We start from the raw sequence: 21,731 nt of genomic DNA, 5'->3' as shown, positions 1-21,731 counted from the left end.
TTGTCTCATACCTTTTCCCTGATAGATCTAAATACTACATCATGTCCCACTGGTTTATATCCATTTGTCTTGTCAGATCAGACCCACCTGCTCAATTACAACCTTACCTGTGCAATCAAACCTTTTATTCTATACCAAAATGTCTATAGCAAATGTAATGCTTTACTTTCTCAAATGACTATTTTAAAGCATGCCCTCTTGTTTTGTTTTTTTTCCCTTCTGTTTTTGATCTAGGCATGTATAGCATCAAACACATGGTGACCTCATGACTGTAGATGATTGTTAGGTTTAATATGTGTGTAAAATGTGTTTGTTTTTTGTTTGGAAGAAATGTGTTTCTTCTGAATGCAGCTAGCATGAGATTTATGTAAACTAAGTAACTCAATGTATCCTGTAGACAGCTCAGTTCTGCATTACTGACACAAACTAATTATAGAAGACAGAAGAATATAAACTCAATGTCTGTAAAGTCAGTGACTAGCAAGGGCATCTGGCCAAAATCTGCCTCCACCCTCCCAGCCATAAAGATGCAGTGTCACCCAAATAGATCATAGCCTGCAGCAGTGAAATGTATTATGTGTTGTTACTGTAAACGTGTAAAGTTCTGTTTAGAATCTAAGCTCTCTTTTAATCAGATCATTCATAAACCGCCAGTCTCTCAATCTATGCAGTATTTTTAACATGATGCTTGTGGTAAACTGTGTGCATTTACGTCATTCAGAAATCTGTAAGATCATACGCTAAAGTTATTCATTGTTAATAATGATTCTGTTTAAACCTGATTTGTCTTGAACCCACAACCATCCTCTCATGTGGATCTATAGTTCTGGTAAATTTCACCCTAATATTTTTCAGCAATCACAAGTTGCCTAAATTAATAGAAATAACCATTAAATACAATACATTTAATTCTACCACTTTTACAACTAGAAGCATTACATGTAAAAAATATGACTTGCTTTAAAAATCTGACACCCAAACACTGTTGTCACTGCCGAATACCACTCTGGTTTTCTAATGATATCTATGCAGCCAATGAGGATATAGGCTGATGCCTTTTATACTCCCTGCACATCTCATTTCCTGTTTTAACACACTTGTCTCTTTATTGGAATAGTCCCAGCAATATAACTAAAATGTCAGTAACAGGGCTGCAATGCACTTATATATATATATATGTCTATGGGGCCGATTTATCAAGCTCCTGTTTCCGCACGAGCCTTCAGGCTTGCCGTAAACGGAAGTTATGAGGCAGCAGTCTAAAGACCTCTGCTCCATAAGTTTTCCGCCTGCTCTGAGGCTGCAGACAGAAATCAACCTGATCAAATACGATTGGGCTGATTGACACCCCCTGCTAGCAGGCAATTGGCCACAAATCTGCAGGGGGCGGCATTGCGCCAGCAGTTCACCAGAACTGCTGGTGCAATGATAAATGCCGACAGCGTATGCATGTCTGCTCGCACTATGTTAAATCTACCCCTATATATATATACATATGTATTTATGTGTTTGGATGTGTATATATATATCTGTAAATACACATATAAATACATATGTACACACATATAAACATATTTATAAGTGCATTGGAGCCCTTTGTAGTCAAGTACCTGAAAACATGTAAAATCATTTATGCAATATTCATATTTATTAAAGTGTTTAATACACTTTAATAAATATGAATATTGCATAAATGTTCTTCACATAGGGGAATATGTTCTAAGTATTTTAAATATATATTCCAATATATATCCATATATATCTATACCTATATATATTCATATAGATATTGATATTTTTTTTACCAAAAAAAACATCACAGGCATACTTTCATTTTATTTTATTGCGCTTCACACATATTGCTCGTTTTACAAATTGAAGGTTTGTGCAACCCTGTGTCAAGCAAGTCTAACGGTGCCATTTTTCCAACATACAGTATATACACATATAAACACATAAATACACATGTATACACATATATAGACCCCTATATATACAAACCACCAACAAAAAGATTATGACCCATTGAAGGCTCAAATGATGGTTATCTTTTTTAGCAACAAAGTATTTTTTAATTAAGGTATGTACGTTGTTTTTTTTAGACAAAATGCTATTGCACACGTAAAGTGATACGAAGCATGCAATTTTAGGCAACTTTCTAATGTACTCCAATTATCAATTTTACTTTGTTCTCTTGGTATCTTTATTTGAAAAAGTAGGAATGTAGTAAGCTTAGGAGCCGGCCCATTTTTGGTTCAGCACCCTTGCTGATTGGTGGCTACATTTAGCCAAATATTAGATGGAGTGCCTATTTTTCACTTATACGAACAAGTTAAATATACCTTCTATTCAACAAATAATGTACATTTCCACAAATGAGTGTCCGGTTTTTAAAAATACTATTAAAAACAGGGGCACTTTCATTCATTAAAGTTTACATTTCACCTGTTTTGTTAAAATACTTACCTTTTCTTCTTGCAAGCCGGAGTAGCGATTCCCCCGCCCGCTGCTCGTCTCTTCATACGTCAGCAATGAAGAATCCGGCTTCCTCTAATCACGGTGTGGCCTCAGCCAATGTTTGCTCTTGGGGGAAATCCAAATTCGTCCTTGCTGACATAAGAAGAGACGAGCGGCAGGCGGGGGAATCGCTGCTCTGACTTGCAAGAAGAAAAAGGTAAGTATTTTAACAAAACAGGTGAAATGTAAACTTTCATGAATGAAGGTGCCCCTGTTTTTAATAGTATTTTTAAAAACCGGGCACTCATTTGTGAAAGTTTACATTCACTTTAATACAATTATAAGATGTTTTGTTGACCTGGGTCTGTTTTATGTGTGTGTTAATAATATCTGATGGTTTTGCACAAACTATTGATTTTACGGGTAAAGGTTTAATCAACCCTATTTTTTAGCATATTCTAACATCAAGTTTCATAAATAAAATAATCAATGCAATTTTTTTGAATATAGGGTATACTTTTGTTCTGAGACTATTTAACTTATTCATATAAGTTAATATTTGTTTTGTATTATGACTATATGTAGCCCATTTTTTAGATTGTGGTCCACAATTTGATTGGAGCAAGTAAGATGAGGATTCATTTATTTTGTGTGCAGGGTATATTAGCTTTTTTGTATCTAGGCTACATTTAGCTATCAATCATCAAGCGCTACCCAGGTGCTCAACCAAAAATGGGCTGGCTCCTAAGCTTACATTCCTGCTTTTCAAATAAAGATACAAAAAGATTGAAGAAAAAATTATAGTAGGAGTAAATTAGAAAGTTGCTTAAAATTGCATGCTCTATCTGAATAATGAAAGAAAAAAAATGGGGTTCATATCCCTTTAATAGACTACAGAATATTGTAAATATAACTTTTATTTGCACTGGAAAACAAAAACAAATGAGTGTGACTCACTTTATTGCTATATTCGCTTTATTATAGTGGTCTGTAACCAAACCCGCAATATCTCCGATCTACGCCTGTATATAGAAATATGTATTTTAGAATAAATATAACATTCTGCTATGTGAAAAACATTGAAATGTAAAATATTAAAATTTCATGTCTGGTAAGCGCATCTGGTTAAAAGCGATTGGGTTTGTGCACAAATAAGGGTGTTAGGTTTTCTTTCCACTTTTCGCACTCTATTGAAGTCTATGCAGGATTACGTTAACGTGGTGACGATATCTGAAATTCGGCTTTTTTCGCACATCAGGTTAGCACTTCTGCAAAAACTTTTTACTTTCAACTTGTTACCCAATGCATGCAAAATGTGTACGTCTAGCAAATTTAACACGCGAGCGGTAGCAATAAATAGCGCTTCACTTGTAATCTAGCCCAAAATGTGTATAAATAGTTGTAAGAAATTCAATCAATTTTGTCAATGTTGTTTAGATCTGTACTAAGATTCTTATTTTAAAAAGGTAATATTATTTTGGTGCGTAAAAACAATAGAAAACATAATTTATTTACATCTGTCAAGTTTAATCTTTGCCTCATTTTCATTCCCTTTCTTTTACAGGATTCCATGTTTTCTTTGGCCCTGAAATGCCTTATAAGTTTATCCTCCATAATCCTTCTGGGGCTGATCATCGCATACCATGCGCGTGAGGTGCAGGTAGGTGAGGCTTTTGCCTGTGGGTATTTTAGGGGTATGATATACTCGTGTTGCACCTCTTCATTCCTACAGCACTTGTGTTCTACAACCAGATAATCATTTTGTATGTCCCCTCACCTTTCCTGCTTCTTGCTAACCCCTGTTCTAATGCACACTCCTGCTATTCACTGCTTCTGCACCTCTCAATTTTTGTATCAGTCCAAACAAAACGTTCCTAAACATTTTATCTTTCTGCATTTGCATATCTCTTGCACAGCCTCTGCCCCTACGGCCTCCCTGCTTTTCCCTTCATTAGGACCTATGCACATACCTTTGCTCTTGCACATGCGTCTTACAGTTTCCACCTGTCATCCATTTAAACCATCCTAACCTCTGCATCTAAAAAAACATGCAATTTACAGAGTTTCATCTCTTTTGTACCTCACTACACTAGCATTTGGCCTCTCTGTACATCAGCTCTACTGCATTTCACTTACTCTTCTACACCCTAATAACCCACCTCCCTAACTATTGCATCTGACTTCTTTATGTACAGATTCAGACTGTACAGATCCAGACTAACCATTAGGCCTCACCTATATCACATGCCTTCCTTAACTACTGTGACATTTACACCTAACCTCAAACTTTTACATATGACCTTGCTGATCTCTAACCCCTTCCTAAACTCTTCACCCCATAACTTCTCCACATTACTGTTACATATGCACTCTGTCACTTGTTTCTTCCGATAAGCATGGCCTCTGCACCTGTTCCATTAACCACTCCTTTAGATTTCACTAATCATTGTGTCTCTCCTAGCTAATCTGAATGCATCTCCTCACTAACCTTTCTTAATCTCACTATCCTCTGAACCTCACCTTTCACTCATCAGATAAACTTCTGCACCTCACTAATTTCTCCACAGCATTGCACTATCCTCTGAACCTCACTATTTACTTACTAGACAAACTTCTGCACCTCATTCATTTCACCACAGCATTGCACTATCATCTGAACCTCACTATTCACTCATCAGATAAACTTTTGCACCTCACTAATTTCTCCACAGCATTGCACTATCCTCTGAACCTCACTATTAACTTACTAGACAAACTTCTGCACCTCATTAATTTTACCACATCATCGAGTGTGCCCTTCTGATTAATCTCTGTATTGCATTAGTTTTACTCCCTACTTCACCTAATATACTAGTTTCTGTACCTTACCTAACTAATGTCTGCCCAACACCTTGATTCTACCATAACTCAATATGCACTGTACCTCATCTCCTATTATCCCCAGTTACCTTTGCACATTAATCTATCAACTTTATCTCTTTAATATATCCTATATCCCTCTCCTGACTAATATCTTCATTTCACTTATGTAATCTATCCACAATCCTCTCTAAACTCTATTCCTGACCTGACTGTACACTGCATCTCACCACCCAATGTTGTTAATTAACCTCTTGTTTTTCACTGTCACACACACAGCTGTGTCAATCAATCTGTCTTTGACCCTCCCACTTTTCCATTCATGCGTTTAAGTTCGTGGACCCTCGACCTTCCCTATTTGAGGTTCCTGCCTATTCTAGCAACATAACAACTAAGATTCCAATCCAGTGGTTTCTGACTTTGATGTATCTCTGTAAAGTGTTATATTAAGAATCTTTACCCAGATATTTATATCCTGCTATGAGTGATGGATTCCTCTACTTTAAACATTTGACCTCCATTTTATGTAAGTACTCAGTCTCCATCATGTACTCCAGACTATGCATGCTGGGTCCTGGGCAGGTGTTGTTGTAGCAGAAGTTGTTGTCTGTGATGTGCAAACAAAGTTTCTTATTAATCACAAGCAGCTGTGCTTGTCATGTTATATATAGAAGACCATTATTTATCATTTTTGCCATCCTTCAACTCTAGACCATACCCATACAATGCCTCATACTACTGCTCCATTCCTACAAACTACATATCTATTAGCCCTATTAAATTAAAATTGGAAATTAATCTATAGCATAATTTATGGGTGCAACATTGTTTGCAATTTAAGCTTGCTGACTGAGGCCCCAATACAAGTATTTTTGGATATAATGGTCACTATCATAATATCCCTATATTGTTGCTCGATCGGTAATATAACTTTTTATTGGTATACGATTTAAAGGTTCATAAAGGTGCAATAATAAAGTCCTAGCTTACAAGTAGAGTGCAAAACATATTCAGCGTTCACATCGCTTCAGCTAAATCAATAGCTCTCCTATTTTTGCTCTCATATCACAAGTCTATAGTTATTTTTATCAGTTGGCAGATAATCTAGGGAACGCTAATATCTTCATGGTGGATAGCGTGAGTGTCTCATATAACAGACTTTTATGGGATGCTCAATAAAATTCATGATGAATACAGTTCGAGCACTAAGCCAATGGTGCGCTAAACCAAGGGTGTGCTAAACTGATGGTGCACAATTGGTGGAATTATTTGTGTAGTTCTGTGCTATACTATTATTAATAATAATAATAGCTTACTCCAGGTGTCAAAAAGCACTACATTTTACTTAAGTATTTTGAATTATGCTTGAGCACACTTAATTAACCACTTGTGATACAAGCGCAATGAGTGCTCTGATAGTGCTCCCTGCACTATGCATTAAAAGTGTATGACTTGCTAAAAAAATCTGGCTGCATTAATATTCTATGGTTAAAAATGTTAACACTAGTAATACCAGATTGTGCGTTATTCTTAGAGCGAGACTGATCGCAAGATAATGCACCCTACTTGTCATTTTGCCTACTGCGCTTTTGCTTGAACAAAGTAATATGTGTAACTCCCTACAAAAGTGATAAAAACATAGTAAAAGTGAACTCCAGATATGCAGTGCAATAGTGTTCTGGAGATGATCACAGCCATTCAGGACCAACCAATCACTGACTGTCCAGCATAGCGCAGGCTGCTCTGAAATTTTTATTCAGGGGTTAAACACACAGTCCTATTTACACAATAGTGCAACAAGTATATTCTCTTGTACGTTAGAACATTTTATTGTTTGCCTTTAAAAATGTGTCCCTTAAAGCAAGAGTCGGCAACCTTGGGCCCCCAAATGTTTTGGAACTACATTTCCCATGATGCTCAGACAGCCTAAAGAGTGTTTCAGCATCATAGGCAATGTAGTTCCAAAACATCTCGGGGCCCAAGTTTGCTGACCACTGCCTTAATGGATTGACTAGAACCAGAGGGAAAACTGAAAACTTTTGGACAAGCAGCAGATTAATACAAACTCAACTCGAAATAAAGGCAAAGATCAATTAAGGCAATCTGAGTATAAGGTAGAATTACAGTAAATGTAATAATATTTTTGGTAGTAGTGGATTTGGTCCACCGGAATTATTTGGGGATAATCAAATCTGATCTATAGCAGTTCTGTTTTTATGGGGATTTAGGAGCCTGTTCTGTGTAGGTAGCTAGGATGTGGAAAGGCAAACAAATCTAACCTGTAGGACAGGCGGTCTTGTTGCAAACTGGGCAGATATCATGTTCTAAAATGACTGACATTAAATGACCTGATGTTAATACTTAAAAGAAAAGCAATGTAAAAGAATCACATTTACAGCAGGTCACCTCCAAACTAAGAATGTTGAGTTCTTATTATGGCCAAGAACATCAAGGGAAAAAAAAAACACTTGAAAAGATGGGAATGAGAACAGAACATTTGGATTTTTTGGCAATGTTTTAAAGTACACAGTGAACTGTGCTAGAATTGGCACTCAGCACCTGGAAAATGAATGGGCACTCAGTGGGGACTCAACTGTATAGGGACCATGGGGAAAGATGTGTGGGATGTTCTAATAAATAATATTTTTATATTCATTTAAAATATGAACATTTTCTCAGCATGTCAGCGAATCTACACAATTTCCCCTTGTTTTGTTTTCTTCAAGCTGTTTATTAACCTTGAATAGATTATAAAGATACATCCAAAACAGAAGAGACCTAAAACTTTTTCTGATTGAATTTTAGTTTTATTAATAGAGTCGGGGAAACAAATTTGGCTCGACTGCAGTTTTCTAACAATCTTTACTTTATATAAGTTTACAGGGTTAAAACTGTAATTCTCCTGTAAATCTAAAAACGGACTCAAAATGAGCAATAAATAACTCAAAAGAAAAGAATGCCTATTTAGTGCCCAACTGTATTGTAAGTTCTCTTTGATCACTGATAAATACAATCTCACAAAGCCAGATGGCATTTCTCTCTAGCAGCAGAAACTTTACTGAGAAGTGTTTGAGGAATAAGCTAATATCTCACACAGATCACCAGCTTCTTTGTGGAATCTAGAAAATCCATCAGTTAAATTAATTGGTTTGCTCTATGAATAGAGATAAACTATATTTACTAACAGAGTAAAAATTGGAAGATATATTGAGTACAGTAGCGTTACTTGGGGCTAAAGCCTTGAGTGTTATCCAGTAGAGCCAATTCTTAGGGTTTTATTGGAGCACAGTCCTGTTCTAGATGTATAGTGCAAATGTTACATCATGTGTGGGTCAGTTTGAACGTGTGTGTGATTCTAGGGGAATTAAAATGAGTTTTTTACTATATAACTGCCACTTACAGTACAGGAATATATGCTCAATATATGGGATTCTACATATGCTTTAGATGTACAGTCTATAGCAGTGGTGGTGAACCAGTCATTAGTGGTGCTTAAAAGGACACTAAACCCAATTTTTTTCTTTTATGATTCAGATAGAGCATGCCATTTTAAGCAACTTTCTAATTGACTCCTATTATCAATTTTTCTTTGTTCTCTTGGTATCTTTATTTGAAAAGAAGGAATAAAAGCTTAGGAGCCGTCCCATTTTTGATTCAGCACCTTGGATAGCACTTGCTGATTGGTGGCTACATTTAGCCACCAATCAGCAAGCGTTACCCAGGTGCTGAACCTTAAATGGGCCCGCTCCTATGCTTTTATTCCAGCTTTTCAAATAAAGATACCAAGAGAACAAATACAAATTGATAATAAGAGTCAATTAGAACGTTGCTTAAAAGTGCATGCTCTATCCGAATCATAAAAGAATAAAAATTGGGTTTAGTATCCCTTTAACCCCTTAATGACCACAGCACTTTTCCATTTTCTCTACGTTTGGGACCAAGGCTATTTTTACATTTTTGCGGTGTTTGTGTTTAGCTGTAATTTTCCTCTTACTCATTTACTGTACCCACACATATTATATACCGTTTTCTCGCCATTAAATGGAATTTCTAAAGATACCATTATTTTCATCATATCATATAGTTTACTTTAAAAAAAATTATAAAATATGAGGGGGAAAAATGGACAAAAACACACTTTTTCTAACCCCTAAAATATGTTACACATCTACAACCACCAAAAAACACCCATGCTAAATATTTTATAAATTTTGTCCTGAGTTTAGAAATACTCAATGTTTACATGTTCTTTGCTTTTTTTGCAAGTTATAGGGCAATAAATACAAGTAGCACTTTGCTATTTCCAAACCACTTTTATTCAAAATTAGCGCTAGTTCCATTGGAACACTGATATCTTTTAGGAATCCCTGAATATTCCTTGACATGTATATATTCTTTTTTAGAAGACATCCCAAAGTATTGATCTAGGCCCATTTTGGTATATTTCATGCCACTTTTTCACTGCCAAATGCGATCAAATAAAAAAAAAATTGTTCACTTTTTCACAAATTTTAGGTTTCTCACTGAAATTATTTAAAAACAGCTTGTGCAATTTTGGCACAAATGGTTGGAAATGCTTCTCTGGGATCCCTTTTTCTGAAATAGCAGACATTTATGGCTTTGGCGTTGCTTTTTGGTAATTAGAAGGCCGCTAAATACCGCTGCGCATCACACGTGTATTATGTCTAGCAGTGAAGGGGTTAATTAGGGAGCTTGCAGGATTAAATTTAGCTTTTGTGTAGAGATCAGCCTCCCACCTGACACACCACACCCCCTGATCCCTCCCAAACAGCTATCTTCCCTCCCCCACCCCTCAATTGTCCCTGCCATCTTAAGTACTGGCAGAAAGTCTGCCATTACTAAAATGAAAGGTGTTTTTTTTTTTTTTTTTTAAATGATGCTGCTGTGTAAGATCTCCCCTTAGCCTCAACCTACCTGATCACCTCCCCCCCCCAAACAGCTCTCTAACCCTCCCCCTCTACCTTATTGGGAGCCGTCTTGGGTACTGGCAGGTGTATGTATTGTAGCTTCCCCCACCCAAGACCAACCCCCCACCCCCTCCCAGATCCCTTAGATCTTTTATTTAGCAATTTTTTCCCCCCTCTCTCCCCCTTAGCACAACATTTTTCCGTAGTGTAGCAGTTCCCACCTACTCCTGCACTGTGCATGCGCCCTCCCCCTCCCGTGCATGCTCGCCCGTGCGCGCTCCCGTTGACTCTGCCCATGATCCCGCCTCACAACTCTGCCAGGCCAACACCGATGGCCACCCACCTACCTGCATCCCACATCGGCTACCACCCATCAAGGATTACGGACATTGATGTCCGATGCAGAGAGGGCCACAGAGTGGCTCTCTGCATCGGATGGCTAAAAACAGTTATTGCAGGATGCCTCAATATCGAGGCATCACTGCAATAACAGGAAAGCGGCTGGAAGCGATCAGGATTGCTTCCGCCACTTTAAAAGATCAACGAAGTACAGGGTCATTAAGGGGTTAAACTTATACTTATGATAACAACTTATGTTATTCTTTTGCAACACAACAGAAATATCTATTAGCCAACACTTTTAAAGCATTATCACACCTTGTTTGCAGCAGCTGTTTTTCAATAGCCAAACTCCACCCAACACTTGCCTTATTTGGAAGAGCCAATCCAGGCATGAGTCTGCAGACAACAAGGCAAAGCCATGGTCATAATGTTAGTATACAGTACACTGTTTTGCAGTTCTTATCTGTTAAAACCAGTGTGTATGTAGTGTATGTAGCAGTGTTCACCTTGAGAAGTCCGCAAGATGCATCTCAAGCTCTGAGGATGATAAAATTAACAGTTTTGAGAGTTAAATTACATGTAAAGGGGCAAAATAAATTAGGAATGTATATTGCAACTTTGTTTTACTAGTACAGCTAAGCATTTTATATTAAAATTTCAAGGTATATACTGTTCCTTTAAAATATTATTCCATGGCCCCTAACTGGATTTTCCGCCTTTTGGCTCCTTATTTGGTTATTCCTTAGAATAAGGGTAGGAACCTTTCCATATGTGCTCATAAAAAAAATAATACTATCGACATACATCAGGGCTGCACAAACTATAGTCCTACGGCTGCATCCATCCCTCCAAGTGGACCTTAGCAGCACTGTTATCAGAAAAAGCAGTTCTACACTTCTCATGAGGTATTTACCCATCAATAGTAACTATTTTCTTATGCAACGTTTAACTAACCCTAGAGGATGAGGTACAGTCAATAACATACCTACAAATTAACATATGATTGCGGTTGTATCTGATTTCCAGTAATTTCCTGACAGAACGAGCTGTAATCTACTGCAAAACCATTCATTACAGCCTTTCAGCTTGGAAGTAAGATTTTAATTCTAACCTTCACAACATACATTATTCTTTGAAAATATGTTTTAAAATCTATAAAATCGGCTATTTCAGTTATAATATAGAACATTGTCATGTCCTATGAAATCTACAGTTTCAAATGAGGACTTAAAGGGACATAAAACAAGTTGGGATAGAGACAAAATATAATAATTTGTACTTTTATTACTTTACCTGCAAATTTATACTGCAGTGCCTCGTCATTAACCCTTTCTTTTAAGTTTCCGTATTGTACAGCTCTAACTCCCCCCACACAATTCCTTCTATGACTTTATCTATATTCACCTTTTATTTGGTAGAATGCAAGACTTTAACAGTCATTATCTGCTGGAGCATGCCTAGAAGCAAATAATCTGCTGTGAACTCAGTTGAAATACAATGCTTGTGTTTCTGATGCTAAACACTAATAAGGGGGGTGGATCAGACTATTCCCGACAGCATGGCTATGTAACTAATTTTGCTTATTTTTGAAAATGATTTTAAAATACTTGCCAGCAAATTTTAAACTTTTTTTTTAACTTAATTAGCCCTTTTAGGATATGCACAGATCTCAACATGTTTTGTGGCACTGTAAAGGGACAGTAAAGTAAAAATTAAAGTAAAAATTAAACTTTCATGATTTGGATAGTGCAAGCAATTTCCAATTTACTTCTATTATCTAATCTGCTTTATTCTTTTGGGATCCTTTGTTGAAAAGTATACATAGGAAGGCTCAGGAGAAGCAACACACTACTGGAGCTAGTTGCTGATTGGTGGCTGCACAATATACCTCTTGTCATTGGCTCTTCTAATATGTTAAGCTATCTCCCAGTAGTGCATTATTGCTCCTTCAACAAAGGCAATCAAGAGAATGAAATTTAGATATAGAAGGAAGCACCGGGTAATTTTTAGCATTTTTGCTTTTTCTTATTATTTCTTATTATTTTTGCTATCAGTCCATTTAAACAGAAATAGAGCCTTTTTTTTTAATTTACCTGCCAAAACTATATATTTTTTTTTAAGTAGACAACCCAAGGTATTGATCTAGGCCAATGTTGGTATATTTCATGCCACCATTACACCGCCAAATGCGATCATATAAAAAAAAATCATTAACTTTTTCACAAACTTTGGGTTTCTCACTGAAATTATTTACATACCGCTTGTGCAATTATGGCATAAATGTGGTAATTAGAAGGCCGCTAATTGCAGCAGCGCACCAAGCTTCTATTACACCCAGCCGTGAAGGGGTTAATTAGGTAGCTTGTAAGGTTAAAGGTCCACTCAATGCAGTAGAATGACATAATTAACAAGTGCATAATAAAAAGATGATGATTTAACACCTACTCTTAATTTCAAATAAACAGATTTTCTTTCTAATGACAAGGTGAGTCCACGGATCATCTTAATTACTGTTGGGACTATCACTCCTGACCAGCAGGAGGAAGCAAAGGGCACCACAGCAAAGGCTGTTAAATACCACTCCCCTACCCACAATCCCTAGTCATTCTCTTTGCTTGTATCAGTTGCACGGAGGGGTAAAGATAGGTGTCTGATTCTTCAATCAAGAGTTTGTTATTTTTTAAGCAGAGCAAGTTTACTCTGGTTTTCTTTGGGGTTTAGCCGTAGTCCATGTCAGTCTCTTCAGTAGAGCAAGTGGTGGCTTTTAAGCATTTGGGAACTTGTGGGGTATAATCCCCACTGGGCCTCCCAAGTAATTTCATGCTGCCCTTGGTTGAAAGTTTGAGTAAGTTTACTCAGCCTTTTCTTTTTTTTTCACAGGTCCATGTGAGGTAGGAAGCCCCTTTCATACCAAGTGAGCTGTCCTGCTGCCGGACAGATTTTTGAGGTAAGTGCCTATTTCTTTTCCTGTTTTGAGAATTTGGCACTTTGACATATACAATCAGCCTTCTAGGTTAACGGTTTATTGCATGGCAGTTTTGCAGGCACTGGGGATGTTTGGCTCAGTTTATTATGTTTTCACTTTGGTGTACATGTTTTTTGTTTGTTACTCAAGGAGGTTTTGGCTACCTTGGATGACTCTGAGGCGTCAGTCATGGTTATTCCTAAGAAATCTAGTAAATTTAATAAGTTTTTTGATGTCCCTTCCTCGGTGGAATTTTTTTATATACCAGATCGTGTTTCAGATATTATTGCACGAAAATGGGAGAAGCCTGGGATTCCTTTTTCTCCTTTTCCAATTTTTAGGAAGATGTTTCCTATTGCTTATTCTATTAAGGAATCTTGGCAGATGGTTCCTAAGGTGGAGAGAGCAGTTTCCACTCTGACCAAGAGGACCACTATTCCTATTAAGGACAGCTGTTCCTTTAAAGATCCTATGGATAAGAAGTTGGAAGTTTTGCTTAAAACGATTTATGTTCACCAGGGGTATCAATGGCAACCGGCTACATGTATTGCTATGGTCATTAGTGCGGCGGCATATTGGTTTGATGCATTGTCTGATTCTATTCAGCAAGATACTCCTCTTAAAGAAATTCAAAATAGAATCAAGGCTTTGAAGTTAGCTAATTCCTTTATTGCAGATGCTTCTCTACAGGTCATCAAGTTGGGAGCTAAAATTTCTGGTTTTGCTATTTTAGCTTGCAGAGCTTTATGGTTAAAATCCTAGTCTGCAGATGTGTCCTCTAAGTCTGAGCTTTTGTCTATTCCTTACAAGCGTAAGACCTTGTTTGGGCCAGGTTTGGCTGAGATTATTTCTGATATTATGGGAGGGAAGGGGCATTCTCTTCCTCAGGATTAAAGAAATAAACAGAAGGGTCGGCAGAGTAATTTTCGCTCCTTTCGTAACTTCTCTGGTAAATCTTCCTCCTCTTCCTCCAAGCAGGAACAGTCCAAGCCATCTTGTAAGTCAAATCAGTCTTGGAATAAGGAGAAGCAGTCCAGGAAGCCTGTTGCTGACTCAAAATCAGCATGAAGGGTCTGCCCCCGATCTGGGAATGGATCTTGTGGGGGTCAGACTCTCTTTCTTCGCTCAAGCTTGGGTTTGAGATGTTCAGGATTCCTGGGTGGTAGATATCGTGTCCCAGGGTTACAAACTGGAGTTAAAGAATGTTTCTCCCAGAGGCAGGTTTCTTCTCTCCAGGTTATCTGTATACCAGATAAAAGGAGAGGCGTTCTTACGTTGTGTTCAGAATCTTTCCGACATGGGAGTTATAGTTCCTGTTCCGGTTCAGGAACAGGTTCTGGGTTTTTATTCCAATCTCTTCGTCGTTCCCAAAATGGAGGGAACTTTCAGACCTATTTTAGATCTCAAGAGTGTAAACAAGTTTCTAAGGGTTCCGTCTTTCAAGATGGAAACTTTTCGTTCCATTCTTCCTTTGGTTCAGGAAGGTCAGTTCATGACCACAGTGGATCTAAAGGATGCGTATCTGCATATTCCCATTCAAAGGGATCATCACAGGTTCTTAAGATTTGCATTTCTAGACAAACATTTTCAGTTTGTAGCTCTTCCTTTTGGTCTGGCAACAGCTCCCAAATTTTTTTCAAAGGTCCTGGGAGCATTGTTGGTGGTGCATTGAAGGGTGTTGCAGTGGCTCCTTATCTGGACAACATTCTATTTCAGGCTCCATCTTTTCAACTAGCAAACTCCCACACAGAGTTGTTGTTGTCTTTTCTGCGCTCCCACTTTTGGAAGGTGAATTTAGGAAAAAGTTCCCTAATTCCGGCTACAAGAGGGGTATTTTTGGGGACCATTATAGATTCTCTAGATATGAAAATTTTTCTAACAGAAGCATTAAAGTCAAAGACTTTCAATACGTGTCTTGCTCTTCAGTCCCTTCCTTGGCCGTCAGTGGCTCAGTGCATGGAGGTTATTGGTCTGATTGTTTCAGTCATGGACATCATTCCGTTTGCTCAGTTCCATCTCAGACCTCTGCAGTTATGCTTGCTCAGGCAGTGGAACGGGAATTATGCGGATCTATCGCCAAAGATTGTTCTAGATCAGATGTCCAGAGATTCTCTTCCATGGTGGTTGTCTCAGGATCTTCTCTCTCAGGGAACTTGGTTTCGCAGACCTGCCTGGGTGATTGTAAACACAGATGCCAGTTCGCTGGGCTGGGGTGCTGTCTGGGGTTCATTAAGGGCTCAGGGTCTATGGACTCAGGAGGAGTTGGTTCTTTCTGTAAATGTTTTGGAACTGAGAGCAATTATCAATGCTCTTCTAGCCTGGCCTCAGCTAGCTTCAACCCAGTTTATCAGGTTTCAGTCGTACAACATAACGTCAGTGGCTTACATTAATCATCAGGGAGGAACTCGGAGTTCCTTGGCCATGACAGAGGTAGCCAAGTTTATTCAGTGGGTGGAGATTCACAACTGTTGTCTGTCTGCTATCCACATTCTAAGGGTGGACAATTGGGAAGCAGATTTTCTGAGCAGACAGACTTTTCATCCGGAGGAGTGGGAACTTTATCCAGAGGTATTTTCCAGCTTGATTCTCAGTTGGGGGCAGCCAGAGTTGGATCTCATGGCATCTCGTCAGAATCCCAAGCTCCCGAGGTACGGGTCGAGGTCAAAGGATCCTCAGGCTGTTCTGATAGATGCTCTGGCAGTTCCTTGGACTTTCAGTCTGGAATATGTGTTCCCTCTGTTTGCTCTTCTTCCTCGGGTCATTGCTCAGGTCAAACAAGAGAGGGCTTTGGTGATTCTCATTGCTCCGGCGTGGCCTCGCAGAATCTGGTTTGCAGATCTGGGGAAGATGTCTTCCCTTCCACCTTGGCGTCTTCCATTAAGGAAGGACCTGCTTCTGCAGGGTCTCTTCCTTCATCCAAATTTTGTTTCTCTGAAGCTGACTGCTTGGAGATTGAACGCTTGATTCTTTCTAAGCATTGTTTTTCTAAGTCAGTCATAGAGACTATGATTCAGGCTCGTAAGCCTGTGACTAGGAAGATTTATTATAAGATTTGACATAAATATTTGTATTGGTGGGAATCCAAAGGCTACTTGTGGAGTAGAGTTAGGATTCCTAGGATTTTGTCTTTTCTCCAGGAGGGTTTGGAGAAAGGTTTATCTGCTAGTACCCTGAATGGTCAAATTTCTGCTTTATCTATTTTATTGCACAAGCGCCTGGCGGATGTGCCAGATGTTCATTCTTTTTTGTCAGGCCTTGGTTAGAATTTGGCCTGTATTTAAGTCTACTACTCCACCTTGGAGTCTTAATTGGGTTCTTAGAGTCCTTCAACATGCTCCGTTTGAACCTATGCATTCTTTGGATATTAAGATGTTATCTTGGAAGGTTTTGTTTCTGGTGGCTATTTCTTTGGCTCGAAGAGTTTCTGAGCTTTCAGCTTTACAGTGTGAATTGCATTTCTTATTTTTCACTCTGATAAGGTAGGTCTGTGTACTGCCTTGGGTTTTCTTTCCAAGGTTGTTTCTGATAAGAATATTAATCAAGAGATTGTTGTTCCTTCTTTTGTCCTAATCCTTCTTCTCATAAGGAGCGTTTGTTGCACAACATGGATGTGGTTCGTGCATTGAAATATTATTTGCAGGCGACTAAGTATTTTCGCCAGTCTTCTTCTTTATTTGTTGTTTTTTTCTGGGAAGTGTAAGGGTAAGAAATCTACGGCTACTTCTCTTTCTTGTTGGTTAAGGAGTGTTATTCGCTTGGCATATGAGACTGCTGGTCACCAGCCTCCTGAGAGAATCACAAATTATTCCACAAGGGCTGTTTCATCTTCTTGGGCTTTTAAAAATGGAGCTTCTGTAGATCAGCTTTGCAAGGCTGCGACTTGGTCATCTTTGCATACTTTTTCTAAATTTTCTAAATTTGATACTTTTGCTTCAGCAGAGGCTTCTTCTGGGAGAAAGGTTCTTCAAGCAGTGGTGCCTTCTGTTTAGGTTAACTGTCTTGCCCCTCCATTATCATCCGTGTACTCTAGCTTGGGTATTGGTTCCTAACAGTAATTTAGATGATAAGTGGACTCACCGTGTCATTAGAAAGAAAACATAATTTATTCTTACATGATAAATTTATTTATTTCTTGACACGGTGAGTCCACGACCTGCCCTGTTTTTTAAACAGTTTCCTTCTCTATAAACTTCAGGAACCTCTGTACCTTAGATTATTTCCTTTCCCTTTGGTCGAATGACTGAGGATTGTGGGTAGGGGGAATGGCATTTAACAGCTTTTGCTGTGGTGCTCTTTGCTTCCTCCTGCTGGTCAGGAGTAATATTCCCTACAGTAATTAAGATGATCCGTGGACTCACCGTGTCAAGAAATAAATACATTTATCAGGTAAGAATAAATTATGTTTTTTTTCTGAGTTTATTTTTCCTCCCATTTCCCCCCCCCATATCATGTGACAGACATCAGCCTATCACAGACTAGTATACGTATACCCTGTGAGCTTGTGCACATGCTCAGTAGGATCTTGTTTCCCAGAAAGTGTGTATATAAAAATACTGTGTAAAATCTGAAAATGGAAGTAAATTAGAAAGTGTCTTAAAACTGCTTGTTCTATCTGAATCATAAAAGTTTATTTTGACTTGAGTGTCCCTTTAATTTTAGCTTTAGTGTAGAGACTACCCTCCCATCTGACAAATTTCCCACCCCCATGTGCATTGATATTTCTTTAACAAAGGATATCTAAAGACTGAAGCAAATTAGATAATATAAGTTAATTGATATGTTGTTTAAACTTTTTTAAAGCTTTTTTTTAAATTAATTAAATTTAATTTTTTCTGTGGTGTAGGATCCCCCATTACCCTCCAACCTCCCTGATCCCTCCCAAACAGCTTGATAAACCCTCCCCCAATAACTAGTGTTTAAATTGTTTTCGCTTGAGCACTAAGCAGATGCGCTTAAAAAGCCGAACTTAGAATATTGCACACGCGATAACCTTTTCACCCATAGAAGTCAATGAAGCAAAGAAAGTTGGGAAAAAACTAACACCCTACTTGCGAGGTAACCCGACATGAAAATAAGAATGATGTTTTTTTGCACAAATATATATCTGTATATATACATGATAATATATAGGTATAGATACATACAGTTATGTATAGGAATAGCTATTTATAAATAAATATTCCCCTGTGTGCAGAACATTGGAATGTGAAATATTTACAGTAAATACATGGTTAAAACCTGTATTGTATATGAATATTGCATAAATGTGTTTTTATCTACTTAAAAGGATAGGAAAGTCAAAATTAAACTTGCATGATTCAGATAGAGCATGTCATTTTAAGACACTTAAATTCACTTTTTTAAATGTGCATTGTTCTCTTGGTATCCCTTGTTGAAAAAGAAAACCTGATGAAACAGCTATGGACTAGCTGAGAAACGCGTTGCTGTTTTTTGTTTTTAAAAGTAAGATTTGATCTTACCACTTCCTGCCAAATCTTTATTTGCCCTGACTCCATTATACTAAATGGTCTAATAGACGTCTGGAACACGCCTATCTGGATTCTCCCAACAGTGGTTGGAGTTTTGCTGGAGGTCATTCTGCTGGATGACTGTTTGATTCCAGCCTGTACTATATACACCAAGAAGGGTGCTTTCTCACATGTGAGTGAAATTCTATATGCACTTTACTATAAGAGTACATACAATACTAGGCCATGTGGCGCTTCTGTTTCTTTTCAATTTTTACAATATGCACATATCCTACACTAGTGGGAGCTAGCTGCTGAATGGTGCCTGCTCAAATTTGTCTCTTGTGATTGGCTAACTAGATGTGTTCAGTTAGCTGCCTGTAGTGCAATGCTGTTCCTTCAGCAAAGGATAACAAGATAATGAAATTTGATAATAGAAGTAAATTTGAAAGTTGTTTAAAATTGTATGTTTTATCCAAATCATGAAAGAAAACTTGGGGTTTCCTGTCCCTTTAACTGCAAAGGGCTTCAGTATATATATATGTGTGTGTGTACATATGTATTTATGCATTTATGTAAGTATATATGTCTGTAAATACATATATACACATATCAATACATATGTACACATTTATATATATATATATATATATATATATATATATATATATATGTGTATATATATATATATATATATATATATGTATATCTTTAGAGATGTATTTGTATGTATCTCTATGTTAAAGCCCTTTGTCTGCCTTTTGGGACTTCATATCTTTGAGCCCTTATAACTTTTGCTCTGAGCTATGAGGACGCGGTAACCTGACGTGCAAACATCTAGCCCATTATGGGTTAATCTGTAGGTGGATGTTGTGTGTTTTATTCAAATAATTATGTGTTGTTTATTTAATTAAGAGAAATAAATGACAAGTCAAGGTTAGAAAAAATTTACCAATAGACAATAGACAATTGTTCATGAGTTATAAGAAAGCGTGGGTTACATGTTCCTGTGATATTCAACCTAGAATAGCCTTTTTATTTCCTTTTTGGGCTGCATCTAGCAGCGGATAGGTGAGCTGCAAACTTCCAGTTTTGTCTCTTAAAGGAAGCTCTACAGCTCTCTATATTTAGAGGGATTTTCCAATGAGCTGGACATCAAAACGTTTTTTGAGTCGAGTAATTATTGCAATACACTTGTATTTGCGGAAATGATACTAGTAGAAGCTAATACTGTTTACTGTTTTACTCTGCATGTGCTCATGAAGCATATCTAAATATACTTCACACACCAGCATTTTAAACTATTATATTAAAAAAAAAATAATAATTTTGCTCACCATTTTTTTTCTTTTTAACCCTTTGGTCATTTCACCTAATCTCTGTATGTGTATGTATAATCGAACAGGCAATTATATTCCATATTGCAGCCCTTATTCATGAATTTTATATTGTATATTATTATATGTTATTATTAAACATAGGACTCTAAAGCAGTCCAAAATAAAAGATAACTTATCCAAAATTCTATGGCAATGTTTGAAGCTAAGCTTTTGCTACAGCAGAGGTTGACCAATCTGAAATGTATATGAAACTTGAAGATTTTATCATCACATCACAAGCTGGCAAACAGGATACCTTCAGAGTGAAATGAACATTAAATGCAGTAGAATTGCATAATCGAAAAAGATTTTAAATGAGAAATAGTTTTTATCTAACAAATTAACAAATGTCCTTTAATTTGCCATCCCCCTGTATCATGTGACAGCCGTCAGCCAATCACAGACTAATACGCATACACTGTGAACTCATGCACATGCTCAGTAGGAGCTGGTGCCACAGAAAGTGTGTACATAAAAATGAGAGTGGTCAGCATGACTAGTAAACTCAAAAAGTTTCATTCAGGCAAGTTTTACAGCTAGCCACCAATTCCTTCATATAGCATCTTCAGTTGCAGTTTCTTCATGTGTGTTTATTTCAAGCAGAACCAGATGTATATTTCTACGTGCTTGCTGTGGCACTGGTTAAACCTATGATGGATGTTTCCAGTATTTTTATCAATATTACTTTCTTATGTTATTGACTGAGTTGCAACAGCACATTCATTTACATATTTACCTATTAGGATTTGAGGATTATATAGTTTAATATTCCTATTTACCTTCTTTTTAGCATCGTTAAGTTTTGTTTTCAGTCTAAGTAGTTCAGGAGAAGTGCTTTACCTATATTGCATGTCAGACCTAGGTACAGACACAGAGGCAGAAAAGAGAATGTTTTTTAATTATTATTTTTTTTATTGAGGTTTAAATAAAAAAAAATTGCAGACAGTAAGAAGCAGGACAGAGCATGTTCTCACATAAGTATAGCAGTACAGTATTCCATTCTGGATGAATGATCTTAAAGGACCAGTCAACACTGTAGATTTGCATAATCAACAAATGCAAGATAACAAGACAATGCAATAGCACTTAGTCTGAACTTCAAATGAGTAGTAGATTTTTTTTCTGACAATTTTAAAAGTTATGTCCACTCCTCCTGTACCATGTGACAGCCATCAGCCAATCACAAATGCATACACGTACCATGTGACATCAATCAGCCATTCACAAATGCATACAAACTTATTCTTGCACAAGCTCAGTAGGAGCTGGTGACTCAAAAAGTTTAAATATAAAAAGATTGTTCACATTTTGTTAATGGAAGTAAATTGGAAAG

General features: G+C 37.4%; 1 protein-coding gene across 1 annotated transcript in view; it reads left to right on the top strand.

Moving 5' to 3' along the window:
• KCNN3 (potassium calcium-activated channel subfamily N member 3) overlaps positions 1 to 21,731 on the top strand; it is a 457,853-nt gene that overhangs the window by 120,546 nt on the left and 315,576 nt on the right. Inside the window, 1 exon segment of the mRNA XM_053704468.1 lies at positions 4,022 to 4,117. Coding sequence (XP_053560443.1) covers positions 4,022 to 4,117 — 96 coding nt within the window.

The sequence above is a fragment of the Bombina bombina genome, chromosome 1 (assembly GCF_027579735.1).
Source record: "Bombina bombina isolate aBomBom1 chromosome 1, aBomBom1.pri, whole genome shotgun sequence".
NCBI lineage: Eukaryota > Metazoa > Chordata > Amphibia > Anura > Bombinatoridae > Bombina > Bombina bombina.
This window is presented reverse-complemented; position numbering and strand designations above follow the sequence as displayed.